The 20,057-nt window shown below is 45.3% G+C and overlaps 2 protein-coding genes across 14 annotated transcripts in view; one reads left to right on the top strand and one right to left on the bottom strand.

Annotated features, from left to right (window-relative positions):
• The window catches only part of LOC146247064 (C-myc promoter-binding protein-like), a 32,420-nt gene extending 22,355 nt beyond the window's left edge, over positions 1–10,065 (top strand). For 6 of the 10 annotated variants that reach the window (XM_084682596.1, XM_084682594.1, XM_084682591.1 and 3 more), the window contains 12 exons: positions 144–1,330; positions 1,889–2,102; positions 3,045–3,154; positions 3,677–3,852; positions 4,121–4,288; positions 4,983–5,169; positions 5,462–5,716; positions 6,389–6,506; positions 6,743–6,769; positions 7,296–7,458; positions 7,599–7,663; positions 7,814–10,065. In XM_084682596.1, coding sequence (XP_084538722.1) covers positions 144–1,330; positions 1,889–2,102; positions 3,045–3,154; positions 3,677–3,852; positions 4,121–4,288; positions 4,983–5,169; positions 5,462–5,716; positions 6,389–6,506; positions 6,743–6,769; positions 7,296–7,458; positions 7,599–7,663; positions 7,814–7,950 — 2,807 coding nt within the window. In that variant the 3' untranslated portion in view covers positions 7,951–10,065. The remainder of the gene's footprint in view (positions 1–143; positions 1,331–1,888; positions 2,103–3,044; positions 3,155–3,676; positions 3,853–4,120; positions 4,289–4,982; positions 5,170–5,461; positions 5,717–6,388; positions 6,507–6,742; positions 6,770–7,295; positions 7,459–7,598; positions 7,664–7,813) is intronic. The other 4 variants (XM_084682598.1, XM_084682597.1, XM_084682590.1 and 1 more) reach the window with 2 other exon arrangements.
• A 489-nt stretch (positions 10,066–10,554) lies between these two features.
• Positions 10,555–20,047, bottom strand: LOC146247063 (sodium/potassium/calcium exchanger 1-like). Of its 4 annotated transcripts, XM_084682606.1 has the most exons (11): positions 19,800–20,047; positions 18,142–19,276; positions 16,735–16,836; positions 16,370–16,478; positions 14,910–14,963; positions 14,198–14,278; positions 13,349–13,551; positions 12,984–13,262; positions 12,632–12,721; positions 12,219–12,385; positions 10,555–11,789 (listed from the first exon to the last, which is right to left on the bottom strand). In XM_084682606.1, the coding sequence occupies exons 2-11, from the start codon at positions 19,108–19,110 to the stop codon at positions 11,540–11,542; spliced, it is 2,304 nt and encodes a 767-aa protein (XP_084538732.1). In that variant the 5' UTR covers positions 19,111–19,276; positions 19,800–20,047; the 3' UTR covers positions 10,555–11,539. The 4 variants fall into 4 exon arrangements, with proteins under 4 accessions (XP_084538732.1, XP_084538728.1, XP_084538730.1 ...); XM_084682602.1 differs by lacking the exon at positions 14,910–14,963; XM_084682604.1 differs by lacking the exon at positions 14,910–14,963 and having other exon boundaries at positions 13,349–13,512.
• Between the last annotated feature and the right edge of the window lie 10 nt (positions 20,048–20,057).

Here is a 20,057-nt window from a genome sequence, read left to right as displayed (position 1 = left end):
AATAACACATTATTAAAGAAATAATGTCAGGACACATCTTTACTTGCCTAGTTGGATAATTATATACATATGAATACATCCCCCCCCCCCTCTCTCTCTCCTTCCCACCTCCGTCTCTATCCCCTCTTTCCCTCCCTCCCCAGGCCATGTGGCCGGTCTTCTCTTCACCTCCTCTCTGGAGGAGATAGGGGTGATCCAGAGCAACAGCCTGCGCCGGAGACACAAGAGCGCCCTGGAGGAGTCGTCCTCGGCCAGCGGGTGCCCTGCCCTGGACTGGCAGGCGGTCCGCACGCGCAGGCTGAGCGGGGACACGGTGGGCGGCGGCCCAGTCCTGGGCCTGGGCATGAGCCAGGCCGAGACCGACCCCGCCAGGATAGCAGAGAACCTGGGCGCCGATGCCAAGATCCTGTCGGGAACCAGCTTCACCACGAGGCCCCGCTCGCTGGCTCTGGGCGGGCAGAAGGGAGCGGAGGGCCGACCAGGCGCCTCCAGGGTCCAACAGCACCTCGAGGATGCAGAAGACAGGGAGTCGAGCGATGACGATAAGGGCAACACGGACGCCATTTTCGATTTGGAGGACCTCGATTTGGACGGGCCCACAATGGACGTCGGGCCCGCCAAGAACGCCAAGAAAGCAGTGGGTCGCAGCGCCAGCTACGCCGGCGAGGGCACCCCCCCGGCCTCCAGGGGCACCGTCAAACGCACCGGCATCCAGACCGGCTTCGACCCTCTCTCCCTCCTGGCGGCACAGTCGGAGTCGCAGCAGGACCAGGAGGAGGACCAGGACGGCGACGAGGACGAGGTCAGCACCCCGACCGTCCGCCGCCACCTGGCCAGGGAGATCGAGCTCTACATGAGCCACATGGGCAGCCCCCTGAGCAGCCGCACCCCCAGCATGGACCTCCAGGATCCCTCAAGCCCCCTCCTCCTCCACCCCGCGTCCACCCTCTCCGCCCCGCGCCGCGCCAGCCTGCCCCACAGCTCCCCCATGAGGAGCGCGGGCGTGCCCCGCTCCAGCACCTACCACTCGCCCTCGCCGTCCCACCTCGGGGCCTCCCGCCAGCGCCTCTGGTCCTCCCCGTCATGCCCTCGCTCAGGCACCGCCACCCCCAGCCCCCGGCCCAGCCCCTACAGGGAGAGGGGGGTGGGCGACAGCCAGGGGATGGGCCTGGTCTCACCCTCGCCCACATCCTCATCCTTCGCCCTGGACTCCCTGCTCACCCCCACCTTGGACGTGTTCAAGAGCAGCATGTTCTCTGCTGGAAAAGGCGTTGCGGAGAAGGCCAGTCGCTGGTATTCTCGCCTGGCCACCTACACCACCCCCACTAAGGTACAATTGGATGTTTTTATTGAGTTATTTTCTATACGTACTTGAGTGATATTTTGTGCCAGCAACACTCTCATTCAGAACTAAACTGCCCCCAGGTGGCTATTTAAAGAATATACAGCCATTTGTAATCCTGTTGCTTTGATGAAAAAACTATAAACGTCGAAATTCCATGCAAATGTAATCCCCCTAATGACTCCCTTTCCGCCCTCTTTACCCTCCATTAATCCTTTTGTTCTTTCTGTGTGTCTTCTCTCCATACTTATTTTCACCTCCCCCCCACCCTTTCCTTGATCAACTGTCTCTCACTGCCTCTCGCTCTCTTTCTTCCTCACCCTCATTTCCACCCTCTCTCTCTCCCCCTCCCCTCTCTCTCCCCCCTCCTTCTCTCTCCCCCTCCCCTCCCCTCTCTCTCCCCCCTCCCCTCTCTCTCTCCCCCTCCCCGCTCTCTTTCCCACCTCCCCTCCCTCTCTCCCCCCTCCTCTCTCTCCCCCCTCCTCTCCCTCCCCCCTCCCTCTCTCCCCCCTCCTCTCCCTCCCCCCTCCCCCCTCTCTCCTGTAGGACGGTAACAGTGACCGTTTGAGCGTGTCCTCCCTGGGGATGGGAGACCCAGACTGCTGCTCCCTGCTGGATGAGGAGGGTTACGGAGAACCAGATGGGCCCATCTCCCCTCAGAGGAACGGCCCCGCGGGGCCCCGCAGGAGCCCCAGACGGAGCCCCCTCCGCTCCAGGCTGGAGAGCCCCACCCTGGGCTCCAGCTCTGGCCGGACCCCAGGTGAGGCCTGCCTCTGCTGTTAGAACAAGCTTTAGAGTACATACCTACATTAAGTACATACCTGAGATTCTCACTCACAGTCAAACACTGTGACATCCAGACTTAGCACCAAAACTAGACATAGTTAACATACTACAGAAGACTTGGCTGGTATGTCTCAGTTATGGTACGGACATAGCACAGATACTCACATGGCTGACATACTGAACATACCGTCAAATAGCTTTTATGCAAAACATTCATCAAAAAGGTTACCTGAATTTGTTTCAGGCCAATCTACCATGAATTGACGGGGGGGGGGGGGGTGGTAAGACTTGAATAATCCCCTCAGTAGGTCTACTGTGGCAGTCTGGGGGGAGAGTACAGCTGGAGAACCCAGTCAAACCTTACAGCATCAAACACTACTGTATGAAACTAGACTGATGACATGCAATTCCAAAGCCAACAATCAGACCTAAAGATGGCTCAAGATGAATGCACTCTGATTGGAGCTCTTCACTTGGCCTGTTGAGACTGATTTGCATTCCATTGCCAGTTAGTTAACATGCAGAATGTTGGACCGTGCTCATTGACTGTCAAGTATATGGAGAGGAAGCATGTTGCTAGACTGTAGCAGCATAATCATCATTACTCTTATGATCGTATTCTCTCACTGTCCCTCGGTCTGTTTGCTTAACCTTTCCTCTTGCTCTCTCCTGTATCCTTCTGCTTTTCCCCTTCTTTCCCTCTTTCTGTACACCTTTCATTCATATTCTCACCCTTTGTTCCTATGAACAAACATCCCTCCCTCACACATCTCTCTCTTACTATACTATTTCTCTCTTATTTTCACTCTTCCTCTCTCTCCTCATCTTCCTCTCTCTCCTCCTTTTCCTCTCTCTCTTCCTCTTCCTCTCTCTCCTCCTCTTCCTCTCCTCTTCCTCTCTCTCTTCCTCTCCCTAGGCTGTGTGCTCTCTTCTCCTGGCTTCCCTCTCCCAGAGGGGGGCCAGTCAGACCTGGGCTCCTCCCTCTACACCAGCAACACCAGCATCTTCCACAACTACGCCATGGAGGTGAGATCATTACTACTTCTACTGCAATCCCCACTATAACCACTGTACTCAATACTACACTTAGTCATTTTAACAGACGCTCTTATCCAGTGCGACTTGCAGTTAGTACAGGGACATTCCCCCAAGGCAAGTAGGGTAAAGTGCCTTGCCCAAGGACACAACGTAATTTGCACAGCCGGGAATCAAACCGGTAACCTTCTGATTATGAGCCCGAATCCCTAACCGCTCAGCCACCTGACTCCCCACAATACTAGTACTTCAACAAGTACAACTGCTAGTTTTAGAAGCACTACAATACTGTAACTGTAAGGACTATTACTACTAGCACTACTTGTAGTATTTTCACTACTAGTACTATTACTACTGCCATTATATTATTACTGTTAAAATGATGACGTTCTTACACAGTGACAGTGAGAACTAGCAAAACCAACATATCAGTCAGAGACCCATGGGGATACGGCTCAGTCAGGGGAGCTGTCCTGTCCCCACTCTTCCTGACGCCATCTTGTCTCTGTCCAGCTGCTGATCTCCAGCTGCTCGCGCTGCAAGACGTGTGACTGCCTGGTGTACGACGAGGAGATCATGGCCGGCTGGACGGCCGACGACTCCAACCTGAACACCACCTGCCCCTTCTGCGGCAACCCCTTCCTCCCTTTCCTCAACGTGGAGATCAGGGACCTGCGCGGCCCTGGGAGGTACCACACCGCAGCACACCAGCACTCCTTTTACATGACGAGGCTGTTCATGTAGTAATAGGATGTCCCTTGCATTTAAAAGACTGTTCCCGATTGTATTTCATATTACCATTCGTCCTCCTCTCCTGTTGTTCCCCTTTCTCTCTCCCTGTCCTTCTCTTCGGTCTCTCGTCCCTTCTCTACGTATCTGCCCGTGTTTTGAAATCATATCACTGCCACAATGTCCCATCTCCTTCTCTCCATTTCGCCTCCCCTCCCTCCCCTCCAGGTTCTTCCTGAAGAGCAGCCCGTCTGCAGACGAGGCGGCCTCCTCCTCCTACTCTGTGTCCACGGGCCTGGACACGGGAACGTCCACGCTCTCCACCCCCTGTCCCACCACCGCCCTCTCCCCGCCCTCCCCCAGGATCACCATCCAGGAATGTGCGGCGAATAGCAGGTAACTGCCCCCCCAACCCCAGTTGAATCGTCCTCGTAGGTAGAGTGACCCTTTGTTAGAGTAGACCAACTAGCTTTTCTCTGTTCACTAATGACCATGGTCTTGAGTACTTAATCCATCATAAAGCTCTGGACCCTGTCCAAGACCAGGCCAAGTAGCTACATAGGAGTGCTGACTTGGTGCTTGGGTCATCATCCTGAAAGAAAACAGTCCAGTAAGCTGACATAATCAAGCTGCGACGGCTTTGGACATTGGTTATGGTCACGCAAGACATCACAAGAGCTTAGCCTCTTGTGTCGTAGGTAAAACACCATGAAAATCGAATGTGATTGGATTTGAAAAGCCCTGACCAGGCTGGAAGAGCCCAGTGTGGAGGGACCTGCCCAGGTGTTTTGGGCCCTCTGTCTGTTTACTGGACACTCACCCAGAGGCCCGACCCTCTTTGAGCTTCTGTTGTCTCATTAGAGAATGCTTTTGAAGTCGCCGCTCAGCATCCACATGTTGTTCATCTGCATTGTAAAACAGCAGTCTCCCAATCTGCCACACCTGGCTCCTGCTGCAGCGTGGTGTGTGCGTGTCTACCAGTTTGCCCCAACATATGGTTATCTATTTGCCTGTGTGAGGATCCACCAATTTGCTGATGTGTCTCTCTCTGTGTGTGTGCGTCCGTGTGTGTGTGTGTGTGTGTCTCCAGCAGAGTTTCGTCCTCATCCAGAGCCCAGTGCATAGAGATCCCCAGCGAGCGTCGCCAGGGCACCCTGTCTCCAGGGGCCCCCATGGCTCGCAGCGTCAGCGCCTTGGGCCCCATGGACGAACCCCCCAGACTCAACCACTGGGTCCCCACCAGTGGCAGCCTGCCCAGCCGCCTCAACGAAGCCACCGTGAGCACACACACACACTTAAGCACACCCTCACTCCTACTTTGAAGCTTTCTCTCTCTCTCTCTCTCTCTCTCTCTCTCTCTCTCTCTCTCTCTCTCTCTCTCTCTCTCTAGCACGCTCTCACAACGTCTACTGACTCAGTAAAGTGTGTTTTCATTCAAGTCCTGAGACGTACTTCTCAACAAACGCCTCATGTCGTTTGTACCATTGACTAAAAACAATAAATAGGGAGGTCTAACCATGTCCGTTTCCCTTCTCTGTCCTCCCTGTCTCCCCCCCCCCCATCCCCCAGGACCCGCTGAGCATGGAGTGGCGTCTTCACAACCCTGAGCCTGTGACGGTGCCCTACCTGAGCCCCCTGGTGCTGTGGAAGGAGCTGGAGAGTCTTCTGGAGAACGAGGGCGACGCCGTCATCACGGCATCCGACATGGTGGACCTCCATCCCATCATCTACTGGAACCTGGTGTGGTACTTCAGACGGCTGGACCTGCCCAGCAACCTGCCGGGCCTCATCCTCACCTCTGAGCACTGCAACAGGGGCTCTCAGGTACACACACACACACACATACTGCACATACTCGATAGATACACTAGGGGTGGGGACATTTTTTTAAATATGGGAATCCTGATTCTGCTGTATGATTAAGAATCTTTGGCAAAACTAAAAAAATAGATTAATAAGGTTCCATATGACTGTAGCCTGGACCAACAGACATTATCCACTGCCAGTTTGGCAAATGTCTCCTTTATACTTGCTTCAGTCTTTGTTGTCCACTTGTGAGAGTGGCACAGCCTCCATTAGTCAAGTGATCAAAAAAACATAGAGCTTTTTGAAAACAGTAGCACAATGGTTGGCTCACACAGCGAACCGAATACTTTCTTTTGTCCTGGCGTGCGTATGGCTCAACTTTTTCCAAGGACGGAACGGTCAAGAGCTGGAGAGTAATCACAACCATTTTGATTCGGTACCTTCCATCCAGAAATACACTGCCTTATCTCTGAAACCGTCACACTGTCTTTCCTCTACTGCCTCAGAGGAAGAGGGCACAGAACAGGCACATTCCATGTCATTTGTTTGTAATGGTGATGATAATTCACATGAAGCTGTGAGATGTGTTCCTCAGTAGTGTTTTTGGTGAACAGTGCAAGAGGTACTGTGTCTGCATACGCATGTGTCTCCCTGCCCGCATGGCTCAAGACCCTGGTGTCCTACCCCCAGGTCCCCCGAAGCTGGATGTCCGAGGACAGTAAGCACGTGCTGATCCAGATCCTGTGGGACAACCTGAAGCTTCACCAGGACCCCGTCCAGCCCTTCTACATCCTGTGGAACACGCACAGTAAGTCCTCACCCTCGCCACGGGGACACACAGCACAGCGTTCCAAAGGCATGGGCCGTTTTGTCTGTTTGAAAACAGTTTATTTTTATTTTTCTAATGTATTTATTTTTGTAACATATCCAAACCTTGTTCCAATCTTACATTAGGAACATGCCATACTAAGAGTCTGGGACGTGTCATAACTGTGATGTCCTCTGATTATTGGCTAACAGAAGTCTTGTTTCCTTGTCTTGCAGGGCATAATTGTACGCTTTTGTTAGACAGTGAGTGTCAATTGCGTCCTGGGCTTTCCCATTGTTTGTTCCCTGTTCTTTGTTTTGTTTTTTTGTGCTTTTTAAAAAATATCTTTTGGAAGTCCAACTTTCAAGTGCATTTCTGTTGTCAAAATGTATTATTGTACACAACTTTGCTGTATATACAGAGGTAGTGTTGTCAATCCAGCAGCTCCATTTTTGTTTAGTCATGGCTGGAATGATGGTCCTTGTGGTGATTTGAGTGAAACTATGATTATATTTATATTAGTGGTGGTGATTAATTATTTATGGAACGCTATATGTTTGTCGTAATGTTGTTGGATCTCAAATACACCAATGTATTTGAGGTTGAGTTTTGCATTTTTGGTTTACGTCTGCTGCGTGTGTGTGTGTGTGTGTGTGTGTATATATACACAGGTATATGTATATGACAAGGCGTGTGCGTGTTTGCACGTACACACGAGGTGGAGCAGTTGGCCACATGTGCCTGGCCCACACTGACTCTCCCCCCACCCTGCCCCTGTGTCCTGTGCAGACGTGGGCTACCCGCTGGCGCGGCCCGTGAGGGAGGAGGAGAGGCCGTTTGGGGAGGAGCTGCTGCAGAGCGTGGTGAAGAGCATCCAGAGGAACGACGTGACGCGCCCCATGGGCCAGTTGCTCCAGCTGCTGGGCCAGACACTGGGCGTCAAGAGGCACAGGTCAGGGGTCACCCAGGCCTCAGAAACACTGAGGAGCCCTGAGGGCTTCGTAGCATGTTGCAATATACACTTGATGGATGATGCAGAAGTCGGTGGGAAGGAATTGTTTGTTTACTGTTGTCGTGCTCTGTGTTTCACAGGAGTTTGTACAGAGATATTCTCTTCCTGTCCTTGGTAGCTTTGGGAAAGGATAATATAGATATTGGTGAGTTCCATGAATTCATACAAATTAAGTATCTATTAACTTCTACTGTTTATGTCAAATGGAAATGGGTATTATCATTGTAAGTATCCTTTTTTATTTGTATGAAAATGACATCAATCTGTTCAATCTCACCTCCCCATCCCTCCTCAGATGCGTTTGACCGTGAATACAAGATGGCATACGACCGCCTCACTCCTAACCTGGTCAAACTCACTCATAACTGTGACCGCCCCCCCAGTGCAGGAGTCATGGAGTGCCGCAAGACATTTGGCGAACCCTACCTTTGACCTCTCTCCCCCCCCCCCCACCCAACCATCTCACCTTTGATGTGTGACCCCAGACCTACGGCACACGCCCTTATACGCCTGGTTCAGCTCACAACCAAGACTACAGGTAACGGAAGACGGAAGACGAGAGGATCACTTTAAGATAAGCTCAGGAAGAAAAAGGAATCTGTGAATGTTAGTGACCGTAAGGAGATTGTGTTTTGGTCACCTACGTAATGAGCAGACAAGCAGCAGTGGGGATGGGGAGATCCCTGACAAACCAATGTTAGTGTTATGGAGCTTCTGTTGCTAGCGCATCCTGTTTATCAACTTGTACAACTAGGCAAGACAACTTGCATAAGTTACACAGTTTAAACATCTGAATAGCTGAAATAGAGAAGTGAACGGATGCACTAGTCATTTTAAATCGGTCAAAAGTGAATTTTATAATGTTGAATTTGTGCTCTCTTTTACGAAAACGTATGTTATCGTGAAACATTTGAAGGTTTAGCTTTAAACATTTTATTGTTGCTATTTTAATTTTTTAACTTCCTCAATAGGACATTATGTTGTAGAAAACGGAACGTCAGACAGCAGTATTAGTATTAATATAAAAGACACATTAACTGCATTTGGTCTGTGGTCCAATGAAGAGAATATTGTTTCTACCCAAATGTAATACCCATGCAATACTACTATTTCTGTCTTAAATATCTGGGGTTCTCCCCTCAGATTACATTAGGTTTTTTTGTAGACGTCTATACAAATCAGTGAGGAGACATTTTCTGTCCAGTAGTTTCTAGTATTTTTGCTCAGCAAACCAACATTCTATTGTCCAAAGATGGTACAACAGATTGTATGGATGATAGATGGTATGTAAGTGGTTACGGTCTGTTATAGATGTGATGAATCACACCACAGTCGATGCAGTAACTGATTACCCCTCTCTCACACATCAGAAACTGTACAGTGTTGGTCCAAGTAACCATACTGATCTAAGGAACAGTTCAGTTGTCGTCCAGATGGATGAACTCAAAGCTCATCCTTTTCTTGATACATCCTTAAAAGCTTTACATGTTCATTTTGCAGACAAATATCTAATTTAGTATTCTGTATTAACATGAGCCTGCACTATAGTTTAAACTACATGTGGTAGGATCAGCAAAACCAGTTAATGGTTGTGCAAAAGCACACCAGAATGTTATGTGATACACGCAGTACTTCAGTGAAGACAAAAGATGAATGCACCAGGATATCAGTAGCTGTGTTGATACAGTTCAAATGAATAGTACAAATCTCAGCCTTTAGGCACAGTTTTGCCTTGAAATATGATAAAGAATGTTTGTTTGAATAGTCTCCAACCACCTCAAGTAGACACCTCTTTATTTTAAAGCTCGGCTTTTGTCAACTGTACAGGCACACATTTCAAATTGTGCCCCAAACCCCTCATTTTAAGTGTAGCAGAGCATTATCATCAAGCAGGGGAACCCCTTCCAAGCCAGGATTAAATATATTTTTACAACTTCATTTTGATACCCTGTTATATCAGAATGTGTTTGTAACTGAGTGGCTTTGTTCATATCATGGGTTTACATTAAAGAGGTGTCTCACTTGAAGTGAGGTACAGTTATGTTTCTTGACTTGTAGGCAAAACTCAACAGACTAACGTGATGGCTGGAGGAGGACCTCTTATCAAGTAGCGTCCAATGAGCACTGGCCACTTGAGTGATTGACAGCTGAGGTCACCAGGCCTAGAATAGTGCTATGCAATTGATCAGGAAGTGTCACTTTTTTTTGTTTTGAAAGCTTGAGATTCTTTACAGCCTGTCTGTAAAAATAAAACAAACCCCATGAGTTCAGAAGATAAAGTAACAAGTAAAAGGGTACCAGCAGCTTGCGAGAGCTGTGCTGTCAATTTGTGTATTATATATTTGTTGTTTAAAAGAAAATGTAAATGTTGCATTGTATTTAGGTCCATGTATATTTTATCTGACCTTTGTAGAAAAAAACATTTTGTAAATCTTCATAGTGTTTACACATCTGTACTTGTACAGGTCTTTGGATCTGGTGAAGATACTGTACTTTTGACTGGATCTTCAGGGTGATCTTTGACTGTAAATAAACACTTATACTGTGCATAGTCAGTTCCTTCACTGTCCTTCAGTAAAATCGATTCAAGGAGAATATTATTTTATGATTATTAGATAAGTAATAAAACTGACGAGGCTTGATTTAAAATACAGTGCCTTGAACCTTAATTGAATGTGTTAAAAATAATTTTATTGCAGCATGAATTGTAAGTACAGCATTTGATAGTTACCCTATCAATAATACATTTGTATCTATCTTACCCACACAGGTGCATTTCACAATTGACATTCAACACAATAATACTGACAGGTGGTTCAACAATGATTACAAGTGTTTTATTTTTTATGATTTTCCAAGACAGAACATTCTATGGACATAACAGGCGCCTGTGCACCTGTCAAACTTATTTTGTGTAATAATTGTTTAAAGGATTTTACAGCATTTGTTTTTTCTTTTACATTAAACATGGACTAACATTACATTTGTAGTATAATGTTTTGCAATGTTTCACTGTTAAAAGAAAAGTGAGTGAGGGATAAATAAAACAGATTCTTGTGGAAACAACACTACCTTATTCTAACTTCCATAAAATGTGAGCCTGTGAAGGCAGTTTTATGTCAAGACAACCACTTCACAGTGAATAGGGATTTATTTTCTTTTTTTACCTTAGACATTTAGTTCTGAAGTGAATTGTTAACTATGACCTGGTTTATTTTAATAAATAATTATTAAAACATAATAATCTTGCACACATTGAGCTCACATTCTGTCAACACTCACCATTTTGACTGTAATATTAATCTTGTCAAAATAATACCACATTTTCTACATCAACGATACATTCCTTTATATTTAAAAAGGTTGGATTTTAACAACATTTTCCCCATCAACATACAGTGTTAAGTTGCACTATAATCTAGTTTTCAACATATAGAAATATTTCAATAACCTTTTTAAATTAAAATGACAGTTTTCATTTGATGATATTCAATTCATTGTCATTTTGAAACAGTTCCTTCTTTAAACAAACATCAAAACTTAATTCGGATTTTACACAAGCTTTGCTCATCAAAGTAAAAAACTGCAAGTGTATTTGATACTCTACAGTTTGTGCCTATAGTGAATGGTCAATTAAACAATATGCGATTAACAGGCCAGATATGAGGTTACACCTCCAAAATAGTAATGAAAATAGTTTTGCATACAAGAAAATACATAATGAAGACATTTTGTGGAAACTGAATACTTAAAAAAGGGGCAAATAATTACTCAAACAAAAGCGCTTTGTACAGCTGTTAAGATAGAGCTGACAATACTGTATTGTTCCGTTGATGAAAAAATGTGTAAGTCTGTGTTAACTGTTTTAAAAGCTTTAAACTTTGTCTGGCTTAATGTACCAAACCAATTGGTGAAACCTGTAAGCCTTCAAACATCACTTTTAACAGTGTGGCATGCTAGACCGTACTTCCTTCATTTAGAAGCTGTGCTCTCTGACCCTCTGCAGCCCCCCTGCTTGTGTTCAAATGGAAATGGGGCAGATGATGAGGCGGTCCTCGAGCATGACGCTGAGGATCAGGAACACAAAGTAGAGCAGAAACATGGTGAAGCCCAGCGCGCGGCTCATCTTCCAGCGGCAGGCGGCGATGGAGATGATCACGAAGAGCAGCATGAGGAACAGCAGCACGATGGCACAGAAGAGGCCGTTGGAGTTGACCGCCACAGGCACACCTCCATGTAACATGGAGAACATGAGCCAGGGGACAGGGAGGCTAACAACAGAAAAACAGCGTCAATAACAAACAAAAAGTCTATACTGCACACATTTTTCATGTTACACTTCATGCGATTTAGCAGATTATTTTAATCCAAAGCGACATGCAAATATAATAAGTGACATCCATGTACGTACATACTGTATGTACAGTATATAGGTACAGCAGGTAATCATACATTTGATATATGAATACACATGTCAAACAACCCGCAGTAATACTGGCTATAACAGAATATTCCACTCAATTAGACCACTTATGGATACATCCATATGGAAGGACTGACAGGTCGAGGTACATGGAATATGATGCCTCTACCTCTTTTCAGAGAACTATCCCTCGCCTATGCATGTCAATATGAACATCAATGGCGGCAACACAGCAGGTAAACTAGGATCATGTCTCAATGATCATGATGTTGAATACCCCATAGTGATGTCAAAGATGTTGCTGCCGACCGAGCTGGACACAGCCATGTCTCCCAGGCCTTTACGAGCCACGATCACGCTGGTGATGAGGTCCGGAATGGAGGTGCCTGCCGCCAGGATGGTCAGACCCATGATCTCCTCTGAGATGCCTATAGTCTCACCCACCTAGGGCAGGTGGAGATGGTGTTGACACAATGCACATTGGTTTTTGTCAACTTTACACACATTGCGTACCGAGTTACATCCCTAAATGTCCGTTTTGTTGTCGGCTTTTGTATGCAGATCTCCATGGAGATGGAGTGGACAGTATGTTCACTAGCCATGAAAACGGTATTGATTCCAGTTTACATATATGCCTAAAAACAAACAAAAACCATAGCCACAAAATCACATCATTCTCAACTAACTAACCTGATGTGCCCACCACACCATTAGATAGGAAAATATTGCAATCCACATGATAGAGCCGATGAACGTCATAGCAAAGTACTTTCTCGATCCCTGCAACAACAAAAATAATTAACCAACATGAGATGTATTCAGGTATAACACTGTGTTTGAAAAGCGCTCTGAACTCTCACAAGCAGAAGTACATTAAGATGTAATGATAGACTGCTCTCATGCTGATGTACAAAGTGAATACTGTACGTGTGCAGAACATTAGTAGAGCCTGATAAACTTTCATGGTCATTGACGGATATACAAACACAGTCCATGAACACAGGTAATGTATTGTAGAAACACAATGGTCTGTGTTACTTACTGGATTGCGAACATCAGGCACAGTGAGCCACAAAGGGAACACAATGGGCAGCAGCAGGAGATAGGTGATCTGTTTGCGCATAGTTTCAGGCCATTCTAATGACAGTGGCTCTTCAACCTCTTCTTCCTCTTCTTGCTCCTCCCCCGCCTCTTCATCATCTTGATCCCCACTGTCGTCATCATCATCATCCTCATCATCATCCTCATCTTCATCATCACTGCTCTCATCTTCATCGCTGCCCCCCAAGTCTTCACCCCCACCTGGGCAGACTGCTGCAACCTGTTTCAACACAGGGAAGAAACAGAGGCAGAATGTTTTACTGAAATTATTTTAAGACCTAAAATATTACAGTAGGGCCTTCCCACCTCAGAGTGTATCTCATTTGGTTGTTTGTCTGGCTGCTCTGTTTTCTCTGGCTGCTCTGTTTTCTCCTTCTCTTCCGTCTTGGTGGGCTCAGATGTGGAGGGCTCGGCCACGGGGCTCACCTGCACACTGACAGAGTTGGCCTGATCAGGCTTCTTGTCTATACCTGAACGAGGACAGAAAAAGTAGACACAACCCGACAGGGCTGGGGACAATTGGAATTCAATTTTACTTATCTCAATTCATGAATTGAAAAATCCCTTGTTTGAGGTCAGCAGGGGATAGTTCAATCATGAATTGTCATTCACTGCACACACATTGACTGATTTATAACTTACTTTAAATCCACAAACTAGTTAGACAATGCACATTTGATATTCATATCATAATATCAATATATTATGAAATCATTATTGTTTTGAAACGTATATTTACCCCTGCTCATGCACAAACATCCCGTAAATGTGCGTTCAAAATATACACAATAGCTCTCTTTTACACACAAACACACACACAAAGGTACCCATCTGCATGTTAATCCCTGAGTTGATTGAGTCTGGGTAGGGGCCACTCTAGGCTATGGTCACAGGGCCCCTTGTTGCTACACTCCAGTGCAAGTGGCAATAACAATCACCCCAGGCACTGAAGCACCTAATAGCCTTTCACTGTGACGTCTGCACACACACACTGAGAGGCCAAGTGATTGAGGGGAATGAGCCAAAATCAACCCACCCTCCATCATACTACGTACTTACAATTCACAGACAAAACATAAAGATGATGTGAGACGCTGAGACCAAGACCAGACAGTGGTGGAGAGACTCACAATAGACTCACAATTCACATCTCACCTTCAGCTTTGCAGTGGGACTTGCTTTCTAACTTCTCTCTGACCTGGGGGTTCAACACCTCAGTCTTGACTTTGTTTCTCACTGCAAACAAGAAGGTTTCTCCCTGGTACAATTCACAGCTTCGAGGTAAATGTTTATCAGCCATAAGAAAAAAGACTGTCACCTCTACAAGCAACACATTGCCCAAACACAATTAATATTGCTGACAGATCTGTACAACAACATGCAACTGATGCACAGTGCTATGTGTCTCTTAGAAAACATTCCAAAGCCAGGACACAACAGTCACAAGACAAACAATACACAACAAAATCCACCATTGCTGAAAAAGTGCTGAATAAATAACTCCTGCAGCATATTCCTTTAAATAACAAAATTGCGAAAAAGCCAAAAACAACAAGTGACGACACCATTGAAAACCACAAAACATGACAACAAGCATCATTCAACTGACCTCTCCCTTGCACTGACCCCTCCACCCTGACATCTCCGTTAAAGGCTGTATCTAATTTTCAGACACGGAGAACAGTCACCACAATCACACAATACACCTATTTACTCATGTATGAGTGAATGAGCGTGCAAAAGCATCACACCACTCTCCATTACAGAGGAACGGAAACCTCTGGAAGAGTATGGAGCCCAAATAGAACGGGTTTGGGTGGCATGAGGTGAGGATTTGATAAGCGGGACGTTTTGATGCCCCTCTTACCTCGTCTAGTTCTCCTCTGGCCAGGGCCTCTAATGTCCCCTCTAAAGACTGTATCTATGATGAAAACGATAGAACACATCTCTTACAGCTGTCAGTTAACACTGTAGTAACAGTCTACTGTGTCAACAACTAAAATCATAGTAAATCCACAACAACACACACAATGACCAGTGATATCCAAATCTGGATCTGAAGGACTAAAGGTTTTTGTAAAAAAAAAAGTATTTGAACATACAGACATGGGTAACATTTCTGACAACACTCTACCTACAGTACTATAAGTTATTTACCTGCTCTTATGGAACTCGTAATTGGCCAGTTACTGCAATTTGTATGTAGCAGAGTTGCTGTAAAATGATTGATTCAAGGTAGATGCAGTGCAGGAGCAAATAGATGTGTAAATTACAGAGCTATCAACTCATCACAAGTCTTAGTTGAGACTCAAGTCAATTTCTTCTCGACTTATGAGGGACTCAAAGTCTCAAACCCAAGTTCTCCTGTCTGCAAGTCACCAAAGAGTGACAGTGACTTGCAGTTTCATCACATTAGAGCTGTGACCAGCCCAGTACAGAACAATACAGTCCTATTGAGATAAAGAGATTGAGCTGCTAGGAGGCTGGCTCTTAACCAGCTTTTATTAGCCGGTATTGAAAAGCTGATTAAGGATCAGCCACAGCCAGGAGAGGTGAGGTGGGGAGAGGGCCTGGCCAGCCTGAGGGCAGACTGAAGGTCACTCCCCTGCCAGAAGGTACAGGTACAAATAAATAATGAGGGAGGTGCGGCTGAGGAAGAACAGTCCTTGGGCTACCAGTTCTTAAACAGTCCTTGAGATGAAGCCACTCAGGAGCAAACCTAAATAACCACAATGAGCCCAACCCAAGTGAGAAAGAGTCTTTGTGTCCTTTGGTTGTTAGTATTAGCATTGGGGGAATCTGTGACATCAAATTCAAAAATTACCATCAAACTAACAAGTCTAATAAAAGACAACGACTGGTTATGGTTAGGGTTTGGGGTATATTTAGTGAATGTTTATTCAATTATGTTTTAACTTGAACATCAGGTTCAACATGTTCCTTCCTACTTTGTACATTTTTTTACCAGCTGTGCATGTTTGTTGCAATGAAGTTCTTATGCCCAATTCATGGTATGCAGGACTACCTGTCTGTCCTTATGGTTTGCCTGACACTGAGTTGTGCTCTATGGTAACTACAGAATGCAACAATTAAGTTTGTTTTCATTTTGCGCCAATTTAGCCAACCAATAACAATGTGCACCAATCTCTGAAGGTTTCTGCTACCTACCTAAAATGTAGGAGGTTTAAAAAAGCTGCTGGGACATCCGAGACTATTGTGTTTGGATCAAAGCCACAACTGTTCTTTTAGGAAACAGAAACTTAATTTGATCAACCAGTAGATAAATGTTACCGTTTCTCTACCAGATCAAGGAAAGTGGCACTTTACCTTCTCCCACTGGGTCCAGAGTGTGGATCATAAGCTGGAAGATGGTGTTCCTCAAGTTGCTGTTATGGAGGGAAGCATTACTGCCTCCTCGCTGTAAAACAGGCTTCACCTAAGGAAGAAGAGAACATGATACACACTCAGACTGGCATTGAGCACAAATACAAACACATTCTGACAAGCCACACAAAATGGGGTCACAAACAAACATAAATTGACTAATGTAAGCATCTAAGCGTCAATGATGAAGAACATCCAAGAAGAACCTCCAAGTTCCACAGTTATTTTGGATTCTCGTCAGACTAGTGCATTTTAAATGTTTGAAGTGTGCGAGAAGGTGTGTTTTTGTGTGTTTTTTAAATGAATACCTTTAATTTAGCGTGGTCCTCTGCAGGCTGTGGTGATGGCGGGTTGTGTGGTTTTGGTTGGTTGTTCTGTTTTGGATCCGGAGGGGGTTGTGGTCCACTCTCCTGCACATTCAGATGCACAATGAATGAAAGAAACAATTTAATAGGTGTTGTGGACCATTAAGACCAAATAGAACAAGAATAGCATGTTTAAAGCACCATCACATTTTCCTTTAGCGTTTGAAAAATGTTCAGCTCTGACACCACACCCAAAATACTAGCTTCACACTAGCTCCTCATGAAACTGGCTTTTGTGTGTAGTTTACTGATTTGATGATAACCAATACATCACCTGCAAACCATTAAGTTACAAAAGGCAAACAGACGCTGTTTAAATCACAGTGGCAATCAAATCAAAACTCAGAAATCTCTTTCTTAATTTCGCTTTAGATGCTATGTTTTAGTAAGACGTAAGACTGAAAAGAGAAAGCATGTAGAATGGGCTTGAAGGGTACTTATTCTCCAAGCAAAATGCAGAGCTCCTTGACCCAAGACACCCATTTGGTGCAGAGTCACGTTCTTCCTACACTCATTACATTTTGATTGCAGGAGTGTTTTCTGGAGTGTGTGTGGATGGAAATTAATGAGCGTTATGGTAGCTTTATAGGTTCTGTGAGGGCCATTATAGAAGCTATATTCTATTCTAGCATTATATCAGAACCAAGGGTTAAACAATGGTTTGCCCTGTGCAGATGCTTCAGTGGGTGTCAATGTCATTGCTGTCATAGTTGAAAACCATAACCTCAAATCAACTCTTCACTGATTGATCCTAATATAATTATTGCTTCTTCTTTTTTTTTTTTAAGAAAATCAATTCACATGAACATAAATGGAGCAGAAACTTATATGACTATTGAGGCTATTTAGCAAAAGGCAGTTGAGCAAGCTTCTCCATGTTTCCATGAGTGCTTCAGACATGACATTCACATTACTTTACATCTCATCACCGTCACACACCCACTGACACCTGGGATCCATTCAGCTCAGCCTCATCAAAGGCTGCCACACAAACACTGCCTCTCCATGACCTGCTCAAGGGCCCAGATGAATAAACATAGGGGCAAATCATTGTCAACGGTTCAGTGCATGCATACAGTGGTTACAGTTTATGTTTGCATTTGAAGGAACATTTTGTCTCAAGTTGCATAGCTACGCATTAAAGTTTGCCACAAAGGTGTACCACGTTGATATTGAACTTGTTCTGCGATTTGTCTGTATGCTACTATTGTTGTATCTGTGAGTACCTATATTTTTCCTGTCAATGGTAGTTGTTACTTGAGACTCTGTTAGCAAGTTAGTGTTTTTGTAATGTCAATGTTGGCAAATCTGTTATTTTCTTAATTTGTTTTCTTCTCGACATTTACTAACCTTCTCTGGCTCTTCCAGGGCTTTGACGCTGCTCATGTGCTTGTTGAGCTGTGTCTTGACGGCATGTTCAATCTGAACGTTGAACTTCATGAAGCTCACATAGGACACATACCCACCAACTAGCATCATGCTTTCCCACCACATAATGGTGTTGTCCAGAAAAAAGACTATTAGCATTAGGAGATCGACAATGTAAAAGGACACATCCCTGAACAGGGGCCACCAGGTGAGATACAACATCTCCCTGGAGAAGACGGCACACATGCCAATCACAAACAGGATGTTGAAGACAGCTGAGCCCACAATGGTGCCGATGCCAACATTGCTATGGGAGATGAAGACCCCTATTAGAGACGTGAAAAGCTCAGGGGCCGAGCCACCGGCGGCCATAAAGGTTGCCCCAGCGACATCGTCAGAGATCTTCAACCTGTCAGTAATGACGCCCAGCGCAGGCACAAAGAACTCATCGCAGACGATGGCAAGGGAAACAAACATGTAGATCATCCCTAGGATGTGTAGAACCACCCAGCCTTCTTTACGTTGTTCCACAGAAAAGATGTCCTCTGGGTACTCTCCCTTTCTGTGAGGGGGTTCTTCAGGATTCGAAGGGATGGTGGTTGGTGCAGGGGTTGTGGGAGTTGGAGCTGAAGTGGGATCTGGAGGCTCGTGGTCCACATAAATACAGTGTTTGAGGTCAGTCCTGTTGACGGTTATTACTAGGGGTGCCTGGGTACTCTCAGACATAACATCTACCTTAGTTACATTAGACACTGTAAGGTCCCGTGTGTCTATCTTTAAAACGCTATCATCGTCCTCCTTTCCCCCAGCGTCCTTCGCTGTCTGGAGGGCTAGCCATGGCTCTGAGAGCCTGGCCTTGAAAGTTAGTGTGTAGATGCAGCATAACAACACACCTGAGAGGAAGAAGAGTATGCGACTATGATGGAGTCTCCTTCTTTGAGGCAGATGCATGGTCACTTCCGGAACGCTTGTTGAGTCCAAGCGCAAATTATGTCAGACACATGATTGACTTTGTTTGGTCCTGGCACTATCATTTGGCAAAATAACAGCCCAGGGAGAGGTGAACACACTTTAGCATTGTGTTTTTCTGGGTGTAGTATTATGTCCCAGCATCAACCTAGGAAAAGGGAACAGATAAATGAATATTATTTTATTTTTGTATCCACGCAGCTTCATGTGCAGTCTCAGAAGCCATATGCTTAACGGCAAGGTAGAGAAAGGAAAGACACAGCCACCTGTTACTATGGCTACATAACAGGAGCTTTAGGTTTTTCGATGGGAGCAGAAAATAAAAGCCACGTGTATTAGACAAAACAACACAAACATGTATCTTACGATTATTTGACATTATGTTATTTAGTCTTTACACTGACAAAAGAACCAAACAGAACGTGACGATATCTAGGGACAGAAATCCTAACAGCCATGATTGAAATTCAATCCACGAACCAGTGTGCACGTGTGAATTAAAGTGCCAAAAAATCGTATGAAGATGTTGCAAAAGATTGATGAAATATTGTAAAGAAGACAGCTAAGGAAGCGATACAAGGTCAAATACATTCCAGAAAAATCTTCCTCTAGCTATGCTACTAGAAAACAACGACGTAATATCTTTTTTATAACACATAACCACAGCCTACCTTATTTCCCAGGCTTGTTTCCCAGTCATATGCATGCGAGGTCACTCCAGCTGTGCGTAATGGATTGAGAGATGCTGACACTAGTTTTTGGGCAGCTACAAGGGCGCACCGCGGGTCAATTCTGCAACGTAGCTCAGCATAATACCTGTAGTCTTGTAAGAGGATTATGTGTACAGCTCTCAAATTCTCATTATCACATATACTGTGCTGTTAATTCAAGGAATTGCAGTTGATTTAGTTGTGATAAAGTAGGCTTTG

The sequence above is a fragment of the Hypomesus nipponensis genome, chromosome 19 (genome assembly GCF_054491055.1).
Source record: "Hypomesus nipponensis isolate SF chromosome 19, ASM5449105v1, whole genome shotgun sequence".
NCBI lineage: Eukaryota > Metazoa > Chordata > Actinopteri > Osmeriformes > Osmeridae > Hypomesus > Hypomesus nipponensis.
This window is presented reverse-complemented; position numbering and strand designations above follow the sequence as displayed.